The sequence below is a fragment of the Xyrauchen texanus genome, chromosome 1 (assembly GCF_025860055.1).
Source record: "Xyrauchen texanus isolate HMW12.3.18 chromosome 1, RBS_HiC_50CHRs, whole genome shotgun sequence".
Lineage (NCBI taxonomy): Eukaryota > Metazoa > Chordata > Actinopteri > Cypriniformes > Catostomidae > Xyrauchen > Xyrauchen texanus.
This window is the reverse complement of record NC_068276.1, coordinates 11,660,990-11,684,389: the sequence shown is the minus strand read 5'-3', so window position 1 is coordinate 11,684,389 and position 23,400 is coordinate 11,660,990. Positions and strand designations below refer to the sequence as shown.

The 23,400-nt window shown below is 40.2% G+C and overlaps 1 protein-coding gene across 1 annotated transcript; it reads left to right on the top strand.

The window, feature by feature from the left end:
- The first annotated feature begins 18,828 nt into the window (after positions 1-18,828).
- On the top strand, positions 18,829-22,976 carry mex3b (mex-3 RNA binding family member B). The gene is made up of 2 exons (XM_052131397.1): positions 18,829-19,483; positions 20,254-22,976. The coding sequence occupies exons 1-2, from the start codon at positions 19,252-19,254 to the stop codon at positions 21,660-21,662; spliced, it is 1,641 nt and encodes a 546-aa protein (XP_051987357.1). The 5' UTR covers positions 18,829-19,251; the 3' UTR covers positions 21,663-22,976.
- Positions 22,977-23,400: the final 424 nt, after the last annotated feature.

Genomic DNA, 23,400 nt, shown 5'->3' with positions numbered 1-23,400 from the left:
CAAGAGAGGGATGAATCGAGTTGTTCTACAGTGAAGAGGAATGCATTTTATTTTATTCTATTCTATTTTATAAGTTGAATCCCCCAGCCTAAAGCCTAAATCCCAAACCAAAAACTATCAATGGAGTAAAAATATAATGTTTGAGTGAAAAATACAACCCATCACTTATTATACAAATGTGATTACTTCCTGTATAATATGGCCAATCCCATGCCAACTTCCCTTGTGATCATCTTGCCAGCACACCCCAATAAACACTAACTGGATTTAACTATTTAGTTTTAATCAACTACGTTTAAAAAAAATATATATATATTTATTTTGTTTTATAAAATACACACACACACACACACACACACACACACATACGCACGCACACACACTGTATAAATAAGTATTACTTTTATATAAAAATTTAAAAATCTTAAGCTTCAATTGCCCTGTATTTTATCAGTACATTCCTAGAAAATACATACATTTTTAATAAAACATTTTCAGAAAGCTGTGCAATAAATAAATAATCCAAAAAAATCATAAAAACTGCAAGTTTATGTTTGGAGTAGGCTATAAATACATAATGTATTCTGTCCAATCACAGGTCTACATCAATCAAGAAAATACAAGTTAAAATCCAGTAATGACATTTTTAATTTCTCATAGATCTTACAATAGATTGTGTAAGACCCTGTAGAACTGAGAAATCTAATAGTAATATCTAACCATGCCTTTTCATCCCCCTCTTTTAGACAGTGCTCTAGACTAGATAATGACCTTGGCGGTCTGGCACTGTGGGTGTTGAAATTCATCTGTGACTAGTTTTTCCTGCTTCTTTAATGATGCTGAACACACTTTGGGCTGATAGAAGTGCAGTTTTCACTGAACTGCTCCCTTATCTATGTGTGGCAATCACATTAAGCTCCCCCCTCTGGTGTCTGAGAATACTGCGGTCTTCACATTCACTGCCTATCAAACAATGAACATCCTGCTTTGCAAACTCTCTGTGTGTCTTTTAGAAATGTGTTTAATTTTTCATGTTAATGAGGTCAGAGATAGGGATATATATTGTGTGTCCAAGTGTATGGGTAGCGAATTCCAGACTTGTTTGTCAATTTCAGAATTTACACAGGCATAGAGTCTTCCACATGGACCAGAGGTGTCTTTTATTTAAAGCTAATGTGAAATGTTATTTGCAACCAGTTTTACTTCCCTAATCTGATGTATTTCTGAGTGCAACAGGAGGTTCAGTAAAAAAATGATCGTCATACTTATTGTTTTTTTGTTATTTTGTGCCATTGTGCACAGCAGAGTGAACGACAACTGCATGTGTGGTTCATGGCGTAACTCATCAGATGTCCAGGGGAAGGCGGCTTGCTGCTGCTCGAAAATGGCGTTTTCATTTGCATCTTTGTTTACACTGCATGCTTACTCACGCTCGTGTCCAAAGTGAAGTTATCGCCACTGTCATCTCCTACTATATCCTATATTTATAACCTATAGTAGTATTTATATATAGTATTTATAAGGTGTATAGATAAAAGACAGACAGACAGATAGACAGACAGTATTTATATTGTTGATTGTACTTGTATGTCATTGTGGTGTCATTACTTTTTTGGGACTTTCAGGAATGTGTGGATCCTTGTGTGTTGTTGAAACTAATCGGCTAAAACGCATGCGCAGGTTACTTTACTTCACTTTACTTGAACGAGTGTGCACCCGAGTCCGAGTTGCTTTCACATTAAAGCGAATCGCATTCCATTGCAACCAAACTCAGACCACCTCCTACAGGTAGTCTCAGGTTCGGTACCGCAGTGTGCACCCCGGTCCGCATGACAGCTTTCAAATTACCATTTTTTCATGTGAACCGTGCTCTGTTGGCTGTCATAACAGCTCAAAGTAGTTCATAATATCAGTGTAACTAACCTTGTCCATATCTTCATGTCATCCAACCAAAAAGAGGTCATTGAAATGCTCTAAATTATTGGCACTGTGGAGCCACATGCTTTTTTGTGATAGTTTAAACATCACATTATCCCCTTATAACACAAGCTGATGTGGAAAAAAAAACTGGGGACCAAAAAAGAAATAAAACAGGCTTCGGTTATGCATTGTGGAACAATTCTACATTTAGGAAAAAGGTGGACACATCAAAATGGAGGCGGTGAGAGTTATTACATTTTGATAAAATATTACGAAGAAGACATTGAACACCAGTGAATCATGTGCAATAAGACCAGACTTCAGACTTTGGAACTTTATTTGCCAAGTGTAAGACAAGGAATTTCCATTGGTGCATATAAAAACACAATACAGGTAGACAGGAACATGCATTAAAGGAATATTCTGGGTTCAATACAAATTAAGCTCAATCGACTTTTGTGGCATTATGTTGATTACCACAAAAATGTATTTTTACTCATCCCTCCTTTTCTTTAAAAAAATAAAAAATCAAGGTTCTAGTGATGTACATACAATGAAAGTGAATCGGGCCAATTTTTGGAGGGTTTAAAGGCAGAAATGTGAAGCTTATCATTTTATAAATGCCCTTAAATTAATTATTCTGTTAAAGCTCATGTATTACATGTATTATGTTTAAATACACATTTTTACAACCATTTTACTGTTTTAGGGTTTGTTGTCTTTACATCGTCATGGCAACTAAGCTGTAAAATTAGCTATTAGCTGATTTTATCACACAAAAACCATGTTAACACACATTGTTTATGTCTAGTGGTTATGTTCAAAAATTGGCCCCAATTCACTTCCATTGTAAGTGCCTCATTGTAACCTAGATTTGTCCTTTTTAAAGGAAAAGGAGGGGTCTGGTAATCAATATTATGCCACAAATGCTATCGATTGAGCTTAACTTGTATTGAGCCCGGAATATTCCTTTAAGAATGTAAAATACGGTAAATTTGGATTCTATGTTGACTTTAAAGATCATCCCTTCACGAGGTTGTATGGGAGCCACTCGCTCTGTTTGTGATCAGATAGCAGAGCTCTGGAAAAAAGACCCACAAGCTGAGAACAGGGCTTGCATTCAGAGAAAGAGAGAGAGAGAGAGAGAGAGATCTTCCTCTATGCAGTGAGAGAGCAAGAAAGAGAGAAAGGCAATCAGGCTCTACTGCTGTTCTTGCCGCAGCCTCAGGCCTTGCCATCTTTCAAGCGGCAATTAAAGCAGCCTGAAGTCATTGGAACTTCAAATCTGATTCCTCAAGACTTTCCCTAAAAACAGTGTAACTTTTAACCTTTCTCTCACTCCAAAACTGAATTCAGCTGCCACTAAATTAGTTTGTCTGCATCAGGGGTGTAATGGAACAATTTACAAATACTCACATTACTGTAATTAAGTAGTTTTTCCCAGGAATTGTATTTTTTCAAGTAGTTTTATAATTGTATAATTTTACTCGAGTACATTTTAAGGGCTGTAACTGTACCTTTACTGTGCTATTATACCTCCATATTCGCTACTTTCCTGATATTATTTTTTCCTATCAACAAGATTGGCTAGGGAGATTCTCGTGACTCCCATCAAATCAAATCACACGTAAAAAACTTGAATGGCAGCTGTAGATCTGGTGCTAACTGTAATGGTGTGGAGGATGCCTCAAGCACAGTTCAAAACCTGAACATCTCGGCCACACATGAAAGGGCTTTTCGTAGTGAAAAAGGCCAATTGCCTGACTGTGTCATGTGAGTTTAACTTGCTCAAGCCAGATATTAGCATTAATCCTGTCTCTAATTTGAAGAAACATATCAAGGTAAATTTCATATTTTTGTTTACTAGATTCTGTGTCTTTAATGTAGCCTGTAATTTGTCTATCTATCACTGAGATTATATGGTTGCTGTGAGAGATTAATGCAATGTTATCAATAGGGCTGCGCGATAAAACCATCTTGATTTTTATCTGAAAGAGAAAGAGAGAGAGAGAGAGAGAGAGAGAGAGAGAGATTGTCACAGTCTGTCTTCACCACGTTCAAGGACTCTTATTTTGAAGTGCTCTCCTGCAGTTTCCCAGTATTCACTGCCCTGATCACTTCCTTGTTATCCCCACCTGTATGCCATTCCCTCATTAAAGGGGTCATGACATGAGAAACCAAATTTGCCTTGATCTTTTGGTATATAAGAGGTCTTTGTATCATTAAAACGTCCTGCAAGTTTAATATTTTAAGACGTCCTCCCCATTCTAAACGAATCATTTATTTAATCAAGCTCAAAATACAGCTCGTTCTGGATTCATGGTTAGAAGTGACGTGTCGGTTAGAAGTGACGTAACAGCGTTTGCATATGACCGCCTCCAGCACAAGATAACTACGATTTAAGCGCAAGACAACTACGCTCATTTCAGTATCGCCGTGCGCCTCACAAGTGTTCAGTCGATGGACAGCGAGCTCTGACAGAGACTACTTGTGCACAGGAAAATTACGATGCCACACAGATGTGCTGTTCCTGGCTGTGGTCAAACAAAACCTCTGAATAAGCTGCCGAAAGATCCAGACGTCAGGGAAAAATGGATGCAGTTTATTTTTTGCGGACGTTCCAGTCACGGCAGTGTTAACTTAAGCGTTTGTTCTGTACATTTTAAGGATGACTGTTTTGAGAACAAATCTCAATATGATGCTGGCTTTGCCAGAAAACTGTTGCTCAAAGATAAGTCCGTGCCGACTATTCTGGGAACAACGACAACGCAAACTGTAAGTAATCTATTTTAAACTTTAAACTACTTTTTAAAGCGCAATTTCATTCATTATGAATAATCACAGTGTTTTTACTTAGTTTACTTGCATATTGTTCTGGCTGGGGGCGTCAATAATTGATACATAGGCACTGACGTTAGCCAATCATAACAGTGGGCGTTAACACTGAAGTCTTAAATGGAAAACGCCCCCAAAACAGACTGTTTGAATCAGAGGATGAGAAACAGGGTAGGAAAAGGTCATAAATCACTAGATTTTAAAAGTTTTTCTTAAAAAAAAATATATTAATACTATAATTGCACCTAAGGGAACATAATAATACAATAAAAAAAAACATGTCATGACCCCTTTAAGTTCCCTGGTTGTGTATATAGACCTGCTAGTTCTGTTCATTGGTTTGTCAGTCCTTGATTGAACGGTAGTGTTTGGTAATGTTTGTATTGTCATGTTTGAAATGTGAGGTTGGCATGTTGATTGGTTTATTGTTAGTTTCCACTCCTGTGTATGTGATTAAAGGATTTGAAGTTCCTACTCCTGCGTCTCCTATCCTCCTCTTGACTCTAGGACACCAAACGTTACAGATATGTCCTTGATACCGATGATAAATATTTGAGCCTCTGTTCTACATCTAGACCAGGGGTGTTCATTACATCGATTGAGATAGCAAGACCACCACTGGTTGGTTGATCTAGATAAAATATAAAAGATTGACTTTTTATTTCCTGCTGTCTGTAGCTGTGTGCTGTTTGATTGACAGGTGGCTAATGATTGTGTGCTGTGTTTTGTGAAGTGCACCATTCCATCCTGCAGCATAGCACCCACACAACATGATGTTGCCACCACCATGCTTCATGGTTGGGATAGTGCAAGCCTCACTCTTTTCCCGCCAAACATAACGATTGTAATTATGGCCAAAAAGTAAATTGTTTTGTGTCATTAGACCAGAGGAAATTTCTCCAAAATACATTTACACTTACATCTTAGCCAAATACATTTATTGTAGAAAACATTCCCTGTCTTTTGTCAGTTAGGATCACTACTTTATTATTTGAATTTGAAATGTCAGCATAGTAGTGGAGAAAATTATTTATTTCAGCTTTTATTTCTTTCACCATATTCCCAGTGGGTCAGAAGTTTAGCATTTTTAGCATTTTAGTATTTAGTATTATAACAGTTAGTATTTGGTAGCATTGCCTTTTATATTGTTTATATTTACATTTTGGGTAGCCTTCCACAAGATTCTCTTGTGCCGAAATTTCAGTTGCTGAAATTTTGGCCCATTCTTCCAGGCAGTTTGTAGGCCTCCTTGCTCGCACATGCTTTTCCAGTTCTGCCCAAACATTTTCTATCGGATTGAGGTCACTCGCTGCCGCGAGTGTCAGGCTAGACTGGAACCTTCCGTCCTCCCCTCAGCCCTCATGTCTAGATGAATGGTTCCTGGGTTTGGGACGCCGCTCACAAACAACCCCCCAGTTCCTTTATTCTCAGAGGTGCATCATGAGCAGACAAAGTCACCACCTGGCTGCAACGACCATCACTACCCTCCAAGGACTGTAGGTTGACGTTATCTCTGGCGGCCAAGGCCTACAGCGCCGCTGGACAGGCTGCCTCCGCCCTGCATGCCATGGCCCTCCAGCAAGTCCACAAGGCCAAGGCACTAAGAGATTTGCACTTGGTTATTCCTGATCCTGATATGCTGCTGGAACTGCGATTGGTGACTGACCTCACCCTCCGGGCCACGAAGCTCACGCTGCATGCACTCGGTCAAGTGATGGCCACCCTTGTGGTCCAGGAACAGCATCTTTGGCTGAATCTAGACGAGATGCAGGACCCCAACAAGGCTCGCTTTCTCAATGCCCCATCTCCCAGATCGGGCAATTCGGCGACACCGTAGAGGGCTCTGCCCAGTAAGTGCTTTGAGCCTCTCCTCAGCACAACCACCTCAGGAAGAAGCAACGCTCCCCAACATGACGTCGCCTGCTCCCCCCCGCCACGAGGCCCCACCTCCATGTTCATCACATGCATGGCTTACGCATTTGAAGCCATCGTGGTGGCTGGCCAGGACCATCCGACTCAACTACGCGATTCAGTTCGCCAGGCTCCCGCCCCATTTCAGCGGCATCCGCATTACCTGTGTGCAGAGATCGCAACCCTTCTGCATTGGGTTGTGTCCAGTCTTGGACCTGCAAGTCCTTTCCCGGGAGGAGGCAGACCCAGCCTTAGCGTTGCTTTGTCCAGTGCGTACTATGCGCACCTATTTGGATCGTATGCAGAGCTTTAGACACTATGAGCAGCTCTTTGTCTGCTTTGGTGGACAGTGGAGAGGGAACGCTGTCTCCAAACAGAGGCTTGCCCACTGGATCATGGACACCATTGCGTTGGCCTACCAGACCCTGGCTGTGCCCACCCCAGGGTTTGAGCACACTCTACAAGGAGTGTGGCATCCTCGTGGACACTGGCCAATGGCACCTCTCTAGCAGACATCTGCAGAGTGGAGGGCTGGGCAACACTCAATACATTGCAAGATTTTACAATCTCGGGTTGAGCCGGCCTCGTCCCATGTTTTGACAGGTCCGAACACGTAGAATTTGGTAACACGGTGACAACAGCTGGCCGGGTGTATTGCTTGCGCATAGCCCCTTTCCCCTCCCCTGAGGTGAAGATGTGTGTTCTACTCCCCCAGTCGAGTCCACAAGTCATGGACCCTGGGTGTCCTTCCTCCCTAGCCCTCTGGCTCCGAACTCAGTGGAGGAAGATCGCAGCTGGACCCACCGCAGGCACCGACTTTCCTGTGCTGGACTAGGTGCTCCAGGTTCTGATTATTCCAATATCTCCTGTGATATATTTTCCAGCGGTACGGTCCCCCTGTCAGCAGATCCGTGTCAACCTTGGGCAGAGCTCCCTCTGCCCCCCGGTCGCTGTGTTTGTAGAGCTCCTCCCTGTCGAGGAAGAATATATTGAGCCAATAGTAAATAATGTAACATGGTGAACATTGCATCTGTCTTACAACTTAGTTGTTTGCTAGTCAGGAACATATGTGAAGCAATTTCTGGATGCAGAATGATTCATGAATGAGTTGTGATGCATCGTGCGATCTGCCTCTTGCGAGGCCGAATTTGACTCGTGTCTGTTTGGATAGAGGCTGTGTATGGCTGTAGTGAGCTGTAGCATGGTCAGAACGGGTGCTCTTGTGGCAGCGAGCTCACGCTAAAATGCGTTGATTTAAAAAAAAAAATAGTTTTATTAGAGTAGCGGTCGTTTGGAAAGAAGTTCGCTTGTTGCATGATAGCCCCTGTATTCCAAATGGAATAAATCACACTCCAAAGGGCACTTTGAAGGAAGAACAATCATGATAGTCATGTTGAAAGATGACTTCAAATGGAATTACTGAATGGAGAACACCCTAAATGAGCTGCACGGCTAGGTAATGAGGCTGACAGGAATCACCTGTGCGGAAAAACAAATTAATATGTATATGTAATGCAGCCAGCTGGTAGGTGATAGCTGTGCAGTGTGTGTAAACCTCACTCCCTTGGCCTCAAGAGGTGCATTAGCGACTGATGCTAGAGGCTGTAGCCTTTAGCCTCCATGTTAGCATGCCCGCCTCCCATGCCAGCTGATATCGGTTCAACTCCCACTCAGAAGGGGTCAAGCAGGACCTGTTACAGTGGTGCCATGGCCCGGTAGGGAGTAAAGTTAGGGGGGTGAGTATAATGGGAGCAAGCTGGTACATGATAGCTGTGTGATGTGTAAACCTTACTCTTTCACTTTTTACATAATTTGAACTTAAGTAACAGATATCCAAAGGAATTATTTATATACTTATATATTTTGGATTTTATGAGTTGTATCTCCCAGAATACGTTGCCCTATTAAGGTACAAAAAAGTAATTTTTATTTGTATTGTACTTTTCACAACATGTCGTTTCAAAGCAGCTTTACAGAAAATCATGCATTAATAGAAAATAAAAATGTAATTTGTATATAGTCTTAGAGTCTGATTAAATATGATTGTAAAATGTGTATAAAAATAAATTATGAAATAATAATTGTATTTAGAACCCCAGTGAGCAAGCCGAAGGTGACTGTGTCAAGGAGCACAAAACTTTATAAGATGTCAGTTAATGGATAAAAATAACCTAGAGAGAAACCAGGCTCACTGTGGGGGCCAGTTCCTCTATGACTAAACAGCATGAATATAATGCCAAATTTTGTTATTTATGTCCAGTTTAAGTCTTGGTTATAAATGAGTAAACTAAAGGCCAGTGTTTAAAAGAAGATTTTGTATGAACTGTAAGATTAATGACTAATGTCTTTGAAGTTCATCTCGGATTAACTGCAGAAGTTCACATACAGTAGATGCAGTGTCCTTTGTTAGTTTGTGTAAAGGGATTAATGGGAAAGGAGGAAGCGAGGACCGGCTTGACAATATAAATAATAGTTTAATATAAAACTGAACCAAAAAAACAAACACACACAGGTGTCGGGCAGTGTAAATCTCTCTCTGTCGCACTGCCATCTCCAGTTGGCCTTTATCCATTTAGGGAGAGAGGAGAGAGAAAGAGAAAAAAAAAAATGCTGATATGCCGTAGATTTGTCATCGCCACTCCTCCACCCTCTAATGGATGACAGCCACACCTCCCCGGGCAGATCGGAGGCAGTCCTCTGGCCCCTGGTGCACGGAATGCGCCGCCACGTTTTTGGTGGATGGTAGGGGTCTCCCCCGCCCCTGGTAGTGGCAACCACTCCAGGCGGTTGGTTGGGAGCCCCCTCCTCCCCTCTCGGTTGGCGGCTGCTCCTTTGGTGTAGATGGTAGTGGTGAGAACACTACGGCACAACACTACAGCACATCCCTCCTCCATCCTGGGTTTCGGCACCAGTGTAAATGGTTTAATGGGAAAGGAGGAGGCAAGAGAGAGAGAGAGAGACGGAGCATATGTGATCACCTGTTGCCACAACCAAGCAGAGATGCTGTAACCTTTCTGAAGGTCTGCTTTCTCAGTGGAAAAATAGCATCCAAGTGGGGGTATTTCTCCCTATTTTGTGGTAGCCAGTGCGCAAGAGTCGATCACTATAGAAACTGCAATGTCCTCCATTTTTTAAAAGCACCCACTGTGTAATTAATCAGTCTGTTGTGTCTTTCAGCTGTGATGAGCCGTAATGCTGAAGTTGTTAGTTTAAAGCCATTTAAAGCTATTTCCTAGCTTTAGTAATGTAGTGTAGTAAGTGTAGTAAGCGATCATGAAGAGCTGTTGTATGTAAACGGCTGATGCGGATTCACTTCACATCACCCAACTGCCTACACACAAAAATTATATTTTGCCACCACCTGCTGGCTAACATATGTAAAAAAATCAAACCATAGCTTTTAACAGATCTGCACTGCTCTTACACTTTAGTTTAGAACTCATGGAACGTCTCTTGTCCAATCATATTCGAGGACCGTAACTAACTGTTGTATATATATATATATATATATATATATATATATATATATATATATATATATATATATTTATATTGTCGTATTGTGTATTTCTATATATTCTTATATTTTCTATTCACTTTGTATTTTTATTCTATTTTTATTATTATTATTATTATTATTATCACTGTCTTGTTGTTGTATTGTTTGTGCACTGGAAGCTTCTGTCACAAAGACAAATTTCTTGTATGTGTAAGCATACTTGGCAATAAAGCTCATTCTTATTCTGATTAAATTAGATTTTACACTACCAAGAGATGGTGTACTTGTCTGTGAGTTATGTTGTTTGTGTGCCATTTGTCCCCTACAGCATCACATTGAGTTATCATGATTGTTACATCACTTCCTTATTCCTGCTTCATGTAGAGAATATCCTCGTGACACAGTAGTGGTCCTGATTCTTTTGGTATTACGTCAACTGAAAAAGCCTTGCATAGTAAATTAGAGTCTCAAGTGCTACAGAGTTGTTTGAAATTCAGTGAAACCCCTTGTTCCTCCTGTTGTTTGGGGTTAAGTGGGTGCATTTTTTGCCAAACCCATCCCTTTATAGGCACTGAAAGTTGGCACAGTTTGCATCTTATCCACTGACCTCCCTGACTGCTAAAGCGGCACAGCTTCCCTTTGGTCATTAGTAGCACAATTAACCAGCGTGCTACTGGGCATGGCCACCGGACCACCCCATTCCTCATTTCCATCTACTAATGTGTCCAATGTGTAACTTACTGTCACATTGTATTCATTGCAACTGCCTTTTCTTTGCTAGAGCAATCATTTTTCAACAAGGTTGTATATAACTTAATATAATGGCTTTTTAATGCCATGTTAAAATAAAATAAATAATTAAGATTTTGAGATTAAAGTCATAGCATTATGAGAATAAATAAAGTATAAAGTAGTACATAGTGTGAATAAAGTTCACAAAAATCCCAATAAATCAGTGTGTAATTATCACAATAATAGAACAGACGCCGAGCTAGCTGCTTCATTAATGCAAGAGATGGATGCGGAGGATTTCATTAAATTAATTAGGATTTATCAAAAAGAAATCCTTGGTCTTTTGGCACATCAGCACAGAGATATGAATAGTATCTGGACACTCCAGCAGTTATTTAGTACTAATAATTCTACGACTTTATTCTTGTAATTTTAACTTTATTCTCAAAATGTGTGTTTTTTTTTTTGCCACTAAAACACCGTTGTAACTTAATGCAAGCTAACAATAAAGAATATTTTTCACAACATTTCTTAAAATTGGTTTATGATCATTTATATTATATTGTAACAGGGAAGGAAGGGTGCTAGATACTTCAAACACAGGTAGGGAACTTTTAATTGGCAATATCCCTGGTTTACAGCTTCACAATAACTTAGTGACTTCACACTAACTTATCAGCTTCACACAATCACATCAGCTTCACATTAAGGCTCTTGACCCAGAAACTATCATCTGCTGGTGGTGTGGCTGCATTTATGCCCCCCCATGCTCACTGGAATTAGAGACCGGTGTTAGGTATAATTTAGCTCACGTGTAAGTGCCCTTACTGCCTTTCTGGACAGGCACTTGACCATACCCACGCTGCAACAAATATAATATAATATAATATAATATAGTCCACCCAAAAACTCTCTCACCATTTACTCACCCTCATGCTGTCTCAAAATTGTCTGACTTTCTTTCTTGTCTTTAAATATCTTCAAAGATATTTTGAAGAATGAAATTCATCAAAATTAGTTTGAGACAGCATGTGTAAATAATGAGAGAATTATAATTTTTGTGTGAACTATCACTTTAACATTAGCCAAGATTAACAAATGCTGTAAAAGTAATGTTCATTTCAAAAGTGTTGTTTAAAGTTAATTCATGTTAGCAATTGCATTAACTAAAGTTATTATATGGCACTCTGGAATACTCAATTTTGATTATTCAATGGCGCCATCTAATGGCCAGATATTTCTGAGGAACAACTGCACATCCACATATCAGACCACTCATTCGGGTATTGCGAGCCTTCTTGACTTCTCGGATCACTGTGCGATCTCTACAAGTTAGCTAATAATATAATTAAAGCTCAAATAAATGTTTCATGAACATTTATTTATTAATTTTGCAAGTAGACTTTTAATGATCTGGATAATGAGCAGACAGACGTTCATTAATTACTAAATAAACCAACAGAACTCCGGTGCAAACTAGAGGTGGAAATGAGCAGGTCAGCGATTCATTTCTTCTCACTTATTTATATAATTTCAAAGCAAATAAATATTTTTTGTCCATTAATTAATTTTTTTGGTTAATAGTCACAATCCTGATCAAGCTCTCTGGTTTTATTTTGTGATTACAACCATCTGACTGTACATTATCCCTTACTTAACATGCAATACAAAAATTCAAACTTTTTGTATTGTGTCACTGATGATGTTTATGTAAAATGCACAAACCTGATGCAGTGCCAGTAGGCCAAAGGTTCTGTTACAGATCCAGACTGCTAAATATTCACGAGCCAGCGCTTTTTGCACTTGTTTATTATTTAAGCGACAAGCCTGGGCTTTTCCCATTCTCACAGTCTGACATACTGAGAATAGTCTGAGAGGGACGAGACAGCACATCAATGGTTCTGCAGCAGCAATGTAGGCGAGGCTGTTCACAGGAGGGGCTGAGCGCAGAGGCAGAATGGCTTAGGAGGGCCTGGGCGTGATGGGGGAGGGAGTGGTGCACTATGGGGGAGCGGCCCCAGCTGTCCTGCCGCTGCCCTCTGCTCTGCTGCATGCTTCTTCTCCAGGCGTCTGGCAGGCAGCCAATGGGAGGAGGCGAATCAGTGGCACTTGAGTTCAGTGTGTCAGTGCGGGTAGCAGTCTGCGAAAGGATGGGCCAATGCACATACACACACTGCACCACTGCAGCACTGGCCTACATTAACTTTTCACCTATACAACCGCATGCAGGCATGATTAACAGATGTGGATTTAAAGAGATTGTTTTCGAATTGAATTCTTCTCAGAAATGGACGCTAATGGATCAGCAGCAACCCTGTTTGCTTAATTATATCTAGGCATCACAGAAGAAGCTGTCTATGAAGGGCTTTTCTACAGTCAAAAGCTGCATTGATGTGGAGCCATAAAAATCATGTTCAATTAATGTACACTGCAATGTGTCTGCGCTTGACAGCAAACGAAGAGATAAAGAAATTTGGGGTTTATATAACATAGCTGATATAAGCAGGATCACTGTTCATATCACAAATCACACACACATGCATGCATGCACATGCACATATCTCAAGTGAATGAATTAAATTGAATGTGGAGTGTAAGTGCAATATCCCTGCTGAAAACAATTAAAATCGAACACCATCACTGTCACCAGCATATGTTGTGTTTTGAATGCTGATCCTTAACACAGAGTGCTGATGTACTGGTGCACCAACAAAGCTTTTTGATTAGCTTAACTAGCTAGACTTCCTGAATCCTTTAAAATGTAAAAGTTTTGGTTACCAAACACTTGTATTGTGTGGACCTACAGTGTTGAGATATACTTCTAAAATCTTAATTTGAGTTCTGCAGAAGAAAGAAACACATTTGTGATGGTATGAGGGTGCTTTAATGATGAGAGAATTACATTTTGGGGTGAACTATTCCTTTAACCAGCATTAACCAGAAAAAGAAAATACACTTTGGTCGAGCATGTTTTGCTCAAGTGCTACACTGCACTCAGACAGGTCTGGGTCATGCCAAGTTAAGTCCCTCTTCCTCTCATTAAACAACAGCTGGTTAATCATGTCCAAGCAGCTGGTTATCTCCTAATGCAAAACAGCAAATATCACATACGTTAAAGCGGCCTCTTCACACTGTCAAAGGTGGATATGCGGAAAAACAAGAAGGAATGTCATCAGGTTCTGTGGATTATGTTGTTTCTACGGTAGACATTTGTGCTTTGATCATTTGTGCTGTCCCGAGATCACCCTAAGCAACATTTAATGCACTGATGCAACCCATACAAAATCCTCAGAAGGGAAACAGGTTATATTTGACTAGCAAACTGGGAAATCATAATTGTGCCAGACATTTCACCCAGAACAAAATTTGAACACTGGATATCTTAGCTCTATTTTCTTTAATCCTATGTTTTGTTGTGGTCATTTGTATCTGGATGACTTTTCTTTTTTGTCTTATGTATTTATTTATTTTTTTACTAATAAAATTCCTTGACTCAGTTCACATATGGTATCTGAAAACACACACACACACACACACACACACACAAACTGGACCATTTTCTTTGCATTTTATTTGTTTTCTTTAACTTTGTCAAGTTGTTGTGTTCCTGGTCAAAATGACCAGGCATTGGAAATGAATGAATTAGACTACAACTTTATATATATTAAGTGTTCAGGAGCATCCCAATCCTTTAGATGAGCACATATGTGGATGTGTGTTAACACACACACACACACACACACACACACCCTTTTGTGCATTGTCTTTCCATGTACACTCTTTGAGGAATATTTCAAGATCTACTTATCATATTATGTTGTGTTTGGTCTTGTTTGAATCTGGATGCTGTAAGTTACAATATGTCATTGTCTATGTTATATGTTTGTTTTAGGAAGTAATATGGAAAAACATGACAAAAAAACCTGTTTATTACAATATATGTATGTGTGTCTGTGGGAATTTCATACACTAATACTCACTGCAGTTTGGCGAAACAATTTGGTCACTGAATTCTACTAATTGAGACCATTCCAATGGTGGCTGTCTCATCTTTTTATGGTTTTACCAACTCTGAATATAATTGTTGTGATAACATATTTGCAAATGATGAGAACAAAACAGTTCTTATTTGTCAGCTAATTAAAAAGCATTCATTAAGAATAAGGTATGATCAGCTAAATGCATTGTAAAGTCCAGCTTCTAAGCTTGTGTAACAACTCAAGGGTTAAGTATCAACTTTGTCTAAGATGTTTCTCCTAAAATTCCTTAGTAGAAATATGTGGATAGCACAGCTTAAGACAATTTAAACAGATGAATATGATGCTAAATGTTTGGGTTAAGTCTGATTGCAGACTCAAAATCTGCACAATTATAGACATTGAGATATCGTCTGAAACACTTGAGACACTTTTGAGATTCCTGAGGTGTTTTTCTCAGAAGAACCATTTGTGATGCAAAAGTCTCCACAAGCTATTCATTTAATCTTATTGTTGTCTAGGATTTACAATCCAGATATTAATGAGATCTCATTTCAGAATTTTCTTTCCTGTTGCTTCAAAGGCATTTTGATTTTCCAATATGGATATTGTTTTAGTAGAGTAGTCCTGAATGGAAATGGAAATGTGGGAACATTATATTTTACCTTTAGCTAAGAAAGATAAAGATACACCCTGTGTGTGAAATGCCCATGCCCAATTCGAGTGACTAACTTCTTAGGAAGTACAAAAATTGCCATTGGAGAATTTGGGGATGTATTAAAGCTAAAGCTATATCCGGTCTGGATTTCTGTACATTTTCAGAAACACAGAGAGGAATCATCACATCTTTTGTTTAATAAGTTTTCTTATTTAACTGGATGCAATTAAATGGGTGAGCTGTCAAAAATAAGCTTAACAGGAAAAATATGTCCTCGTAAAAGTTGTGTCATGACAGTGATCTTCCATCTGTGACTCCATCTGGGCAGCAGAACGGACATCAGTCTTACCCACTTTAGAAATGGATCTGGAAAGAGTGGTGGTTTTCAAACTGACTCGTTGGCTGAAGCTCTTGACCGCTGGCGCTCTGCATGTGCATCTGTGTGTAAAGAGAAATAAAGCCAGCACGCACATGGGCTGCTTGACAGTCTTTGTTCTCCTGGGCCTGTGAATTCGATTGATTGACATTGGACAAGCAATGCAATATCTTTCAGAACAGTCAACTTTATCCCATTGTCTCTAAGAGTCCAGTCTTAAATACACAGACAAAAATTAAATACATCTCTGTATACACCGATCAGCCACAATATTAAAACCAGCGGCATAATATTGTGTAGGTCCCCCTCGTGGCACCAAAACAGTGCTAACATCTCACAATTGTACAGAGTGGACCAACAATCATGCCACTGTAAAAATCCCTGAGATCACATTTTTTCAACATTCTGATGGTTGATGTGAACATTAACTGAAGCTCCTGACCCGTATCTGCATGATTTTATGCACTTCACTGCTGCCTCATGACTGGCTGATTAGATAATCACATGGATGATTGTTGATGCCAAATGGGCTGGTTTGAGTATTTCTGTAACTGCTGATCTCCTGGGATTTTCAAGCACAACGGTCTCTAGAATTTACTCAGAATGGTGCCAAAAACAAAATAACATCCAGTAAGCGGCAGTTCTGCGGATGGAAATACCTTGTTGATGAGAGATGTCAACAGAGTATGGCCAGACAGGTCCCCCCCGCCCCAATGCTATTCTGAGATGCGAGTTGCATAATGTGGCTGATGCATAATTATCCCCTCCAGATGTTTCTTAATGTCGTTTTTGAGCTCAGATCATGAACCAGCTAGGACTAAACAAAAAATTAAAGATAATAAAAACGGGGTGAATATATACTGTATATATATTAAAAATATATATATTAGCATACCTAGTGTTCTTTAGGAGTGATTTGACAAAGGAAGTGCTTCTCGATTCAATCGCCCTGAACTGGTTTGAAATGTTCTTTGTTTAAAGAGAAGCAGATCTCCCTACCCCCACCCCTGTCTTCCTGCTCTTGCTACATTTGCCTGTAGATGCATTGGGATCCATTTGGAGATCACCAATAAGCAATTCCATCATCCTCTTTAACATATCGGCCAAAGGCAGAGTGCTTGAGTGTATTGTTAATAGCTAACTGGATAATATTTGTGGATAGGATGGGCATATTGATTAGAAATCTACTTATTTGTTAACAGAATTATATTAAACTGTGAAGCTAATTCTCATTTGTTTGGGTATTAATATGGAGTGCTTTTGTTAAAATGATGTTTACCAAAAAACAACAAAATTATGAAGTTTGCTTTATTTTGCATTGATTTTCGAAACACAAAACTTGAGACTAATGTGCCACAAGATAAAGTTATAGGCCACCTGACAATTAAGACAATCTGTTTACATCTGGGCTCAGAAAAGGGGCCATTAATAAACTTTTTGAATCCAAATTATTAAGCATGTTTATATTTTTAAGTGAATCTTTTTGGCCAGCTATTACTGTCTGATGTGTAAATCTGTAAATACTGTCTGATGATCTGTAAATACTGTCTGATGATCTCAATGAAAAGAAAAGTTTTAACACAATTTTACACAATTATCTTCCATTTATTTGAAAGTTGCTCTGTGAGAGGGGAGGGAGAGGCTTGTGTCATTTGGACAGGGAATTTGTGTCTTTTGAATAAATGCATAAAAGTATACAAATCTGGTGGTTCACTTTACAAGAGTGCTTTAACCGAAATGTGAATGAATGATAAATGCCTTTCAGAGAGAGAGAGAGAGAGAGAGAGAGAGAGAGAGTGCAGAAGACAAAGAGAGGGTGCATGCCCTGGCATGTTCAGTGAGGCTTTTGAACTGCTATGAGGCTTTTCAATGGTTGATGCAGATATGGGGAGACCGGGGCTAGTTGTCACTTGGGAAAATGAGAAAAATTTTGTGAATTCTGTCCTCCAAACTAAATCTTCAATATCATCATGATTTTGCTATAGCTGTTGGATAAACCAAGTGAGCACAATAAAACCACACTGGCATATATTCAGGCAAGGATCAACTACTAAATGTTAGATGGGGTGATGTGTCCATCCTCCAATGTTCACTTAAAACCTATCCCACCCGTTTAAGTAAGATTCCATTGTGACAACCTACCCTATATACGTATGACTCTTGGGGCGTGTTGTCACAAAAGGTCAACATGTGTTCAAAGGACTGTATCTTTATTCATGGCCAATAATGGAGGCAATGTTCAATATCTTTTTTTTTTTTTTTGTATCAAAGACTTTACATTTGTATGTGGCTAGGCAGAAATTGACTCAACAATAAACTTACCTGAGGAACATTCTCTGGATCAAAAAGTGTGTCAACTAGCCCCGGTTTCCTGTATATGTGATACAGGCTAATACAATTACATAAAGTCAGTTGGATTACATGCAATTCATATAACTAATATTAAAAATCATTTTAAATAGAATTATTGGGGGGGCTACAATAAAGTCAAGTATAAATAATAACAAAAGGCTTAAAAGTGTAAACATGATGCAATATGTGGCATTCTGTATTATGAATTATGAATGACCTTAAAGTGTGCCCATTTGAATTGCTTTAGAAAATTGCTCACCTGAATGAAAATAATGTAAATACAGCCACCCACAAAGACCTCAAAGAAAGCGCAATAGACAAGAATAGACGTATGTACTACAATATACCTACGTTTACTGTATGTATATGGAAATCAACAACTCTGTATTAAATGTACGTCTTACCCAAACGGTTTGATAATCATAAAAAGAAAGAAAAAAGAAACAATGACTTTAATTCATATAAAATGTTTTTATGTTGCTTTTTAATAAGACCACAAAAGAAGAGGGCGGGACGCTGCAAGCTCTGGCTGAACCCGGTCACCTCCCCTTCCATCCATGATCCGTCCAATCAGCGCAGCGTATGTAAATCTCAGCCCAGAGCCGCACAGTCCCTGCCCTGACTGACCGAGGGTGACGTCATGCGCACATATTCCCCGGTAGTGCCGTGTCTGACTACAGCGAGCCAGACAGCAAACAGAAAAGAGCTGAGTGAGTGAGTGATCGAGCTGCTGCAAGGGAGGGGTGCGCACTCGAACGGGAATATATCGTCTCCAGTCTGCGGGAATAACGCTCATTCCGTCCGTTCGTCCGTGCGGGACGACACACTTCGGGATTGCACTGATTTATTATTATTTTTTAAATTTCATTCTGGACATTAGGGGGAAAAAGCACTGATTTGTATCGGTGGGGCTTTTAAAACAAACCCTTCCCTGTTCAATCCCACCCTCCTTCCGCAAGTTTTCCCTTCTTTGTTTCAAGATCTATCCAAGATGCCTAGTTCGCTGTTCGCCGACATGGAGCGGAGTGGCAGCGGCGGGCAGGGGGACGCCCTGGACGACCAAAGAGCCCTACAGATAGCGCTGGACCAGCTCTCCAGGCTCGGACTGGATAATGATGAAAATGACCTGTATGACAACGAGCCCAGGAAAAAGAGTGTCAACATGACCGAATGCGTTCCTGTGCCCAGCTCCGAGCATGTTGCCGAAATTGTCGGCAGGCAAGGTAATCATCTTGAACTAAAATAATAATTGCCAAAGTATGCAGTCTTGTATGTGTGCTTCTATAGTCGTACCTGCCATACCTGATGTTATAACGTACAAATACGGGATGCACGTATAGGCAGCGCAATGTAGGTTATAGCCTATTTTCGACTGCACTGCCCTCCTAATGTCCGACAAAACAAAAGCAAGAGAGTAGTTACAGCACTGACACTACACACGCTTTACTATACCATCAAATTATACAACATGCCCATTTATCTATCATGAAGGGCTGTTTCCTTTTTGCAATGTCTGTTTTTTTTTATCTGTATGGGCTTTGTTTACACTCTCCATTCCCTGTATATAACGAAAATACTTAGTTGGTTACTGTTTCCTGTTTAACAAACCATTACTGCCTAGATCAAGAAGAAAGCATGTGCCATAGGTTATTTGACATATTCAAAGGGGCAAAACAAGTTGTTGACAGCTTGATTTTGAGTGTGGGGAAAAACTCTTGTTTTGGTCTGGAAAATCCTTAAATCATCATGCCCCCTGTTTGACCCTGTAGGTCAAGTAGTCCAGCATGTGGTTTGAATTTATGCAGCAAGGGGGGGAGTTGTTGTCCCCTGGACTATGTGCTTGCACTTGCCTCAAAAAGCATCCATCTGCTTGTAGATGAATGCATGCCAGCATCGTAGGGGAACCAAATTTGTATAAAATATTTTTGTATCAGATTTCAGCTTCTGTAACTGTGTATCTTTTTGTTGTTTTTTTATTTTCTCTTAATTGTAGGTTGCAAAATTAAAGCACTGCGAGCAAAGACCAATACGTATATCAAGACTCCAGTGCGGGGAGAGGAGCCCGTCTTTGTTGTGACAGGCAGGCGAGAGGATGTAGCCATGGCAAGGAGGGAGATCATTTCTGCAGCTGAGCACTTCTCCATGATCAGAGCGTCACGGAACAAAAACAGCACCCTGAACGGGAGTTCGACGGTGCCTGGTCCACCCAATCTCCCCGGTCAGACCACCATTCAGGTGCGGGTGCCTTATCGGGTGGTCGGTCTGGTAGTCGGACCAAAGGGGGCCACCATCAAGCGTATCCAGCAGCAGACACACACCTACATAGTCACGCCCAGTAGGGACAAAGAGCCAGTGTTTGAGGTGACGGGCATGCCCGAGAATGTGGACCGGGCTAGAGAGGAGATCGAAGCACACATCGCCATGCGCACGGGAGGCCTCATTGAATTTACAGACGAGAATGACTTCCACGCCAACGGCACAGATGTGGGTTTTGACCTGCATGGAAACGGCAGTCTGTGGAGCAAGTCCAACTCCAGCGTCACGCCCACCTCTGGTCGCAAGCCTTTCTCCAACTACCGTAATGACAGCTCCAGCTCTCTGGGGAGTGCATCCACTGATTCCTACTTCGGCAACAACAGCAGCTCCAGGCTGGCCGATTATAGTCCTCCGAGCCCCGCCCTCAGCTACACTGCCTCCAGCAATGGCAACAACAACAATAACAACATCAACCTGAATGGCAATGGCAATAGATTTGTCTACAGCAGCGAGGTCATCTCGCCTGATTGCACTGATCTAACCTTTGAGTCCTCGCCGGGATTTGACCCCACCCCTGTGCCGCCTGGCCTCATGTGGTCGCAGTACGAACGTGGGGTAAGCAACACTAATGGCACCACAAACTCCTCTGCCATTTTTCCTGCCAATGTTTCCACTAATGCCAATGGGCTGATGGCTAACCAGCGGAGGACCAATGGGGTGGGATACACCAGTCAGTCCCGGTTGTCTCCTCCCCTGCACCAAGCCAACAGCGCTGTAGAACACCCACTGGCACGTAGGGTGCGCAGCGACCCGGGCGGGGGCTCCCTGAGCTTCACAGGCTACTCCGCCAACAGACTGTCCAATGGCATTGCAGCGCTTTCAGGATCCCATCACCCCGGTGTGCCATCTGACTCATCCATCTCCTCATCTTCTTCCTCCTCCTCCTCTTCCTCCTCCTCTGGGACAAGCCGCAAGGGTAGCCGGGACTGCTCAATTTGTTTCGAAAGCGAGGTGATCGCAGCCCTTGTGCCCTGCGGACACAACTTGTTCTGCATGGAGTGTGCCAACCGCATCTGCGAAAGAAATGAGCCCAAATGCCCCATCTGCCATGCTGCAGTTACTCAGGCTATACGTATATTTTCATAAAGTGACAACACAACCCCCCCTCCCCCTGACTACAATCGCAACAAACTGCGACAGAACACTCAAAGTTCACTGATGGCTTTATGAAATCCTAATAACGTGTGTTATTATACATGTATATACATATGTATGTAGAGCTGCAGTATTTAATGGGACACCCATTCCAGGGCTCCGGTGTAATTGTTTATAATGTACTGTAGCTTGGGACAAATATTTTCAACATCTAATGCATGTTTTAAATATTAAAGCCTAGTAATTAATAGTTTTAGTAAAGTGTACACAAACGTTATGAAGTTACAATAAGGACATCGCTCTCATCTGAGGTACCTTGTCAGTTTGTTGACTGTTAGTATAAACACAAGCCTTTTGATTTCGCTGATCGAATGTACTGGTAGCAGATCTTGAGATTCTGAAATCTGGACAGCTTCTTTACTGACTAGAACAAAAACTTACAGTGGGGAAGATACTGCAGCTTACGATCAAACTTATTTGAGGGAGGGAACAGCAACATACCCTACATATATATATGTATAGATAAACGAAAGTTTTAAAAATTAATGACATTAATACAGATTGAAGTATTTTATTCTTTTTTGACTTGAAAGATTATATTTCATATTGCAAAGATGTTTACAAATATTTTAATTTAAGTTCAGTGAACTTTTTTTGTAGCTGGGTTCAAATATCTTTTTATTTTTTAGTATGGCCTTACGGCAGCGAACACTGTATTATTTTAATATTACTCTAAATGTGGATGGCAATTCAGACCACAAAATGTGTATTTGCATTGAACAGTATTCTGTTGTGACGGAGGGTTTCTAAGTTCAGCAAAAAATGTCTTATGAATCCGTTTCACCCAGCATATTTCTATTCAGTAATATAAAGCATATTTTATTCTATATTATTACAAAATGTATAAAACTTAGTACGTTCAGACAAAAAGGAACCGTTTAAGCTTTCTAAAAATTTGTATGAATTAGATTCCAGTGGGATTCAGAGTTCTGTTCTGTTGCACCACTATAGGTTTAGGATTTCTATTTTAATACGTTTGTTTACCACTTGTTTATGTATATGTAGGTGAAGTTACTTGAGCGTATATGTACTTTATTGAGGAAAATTTAAGAACAAAGTATATTTTATTTTATGATAAAAGGCCTTTAACCTCATGGTCAAATACTAATATTATATTTGCTGAAACAAGATTTGAAAGTGTATCAAGAGTTTTATTTTTCTGACATTTAAAGTTCTACATGATAAAACTTAAGTAATGGTGCTACTTCATGTTTTTTTAAGTATTTTAAGTCCAATAAAATGGTACAAGAACGAGGTGTGTTGCTTCGGTTATTACGTAAAATCTGTGCTGTTTTTATGGCTTACATGTTATTGCGGCTTTCCTTTGATCAAAGTGGAAACTTTCTTGGAAGGCCGGTTTTAAGAAAACCCACAGGGCTTGCTACCATAACGTCATGTCATACAGTGTGTCTCCAAGTGGCCTGGGGTAATGTCTGCTTCACAACACATTATTTACATTGAGATCATATGTGTTCTTCTATTAGAGCGTTAAAAATTAAAACACCAATCATAATAATGGCACCTCTGGTGATGGATCTAAAAAAAAAATATAAACTTAATTGACATATGTAGACCGATGATGTCTTAGAGCTTAGGTAGACGTTGAAGTATTCTGAATGGATTTAGTTTGATGCTAAATCACAACTTCATGCTGTCCGTGTTTCTGTGT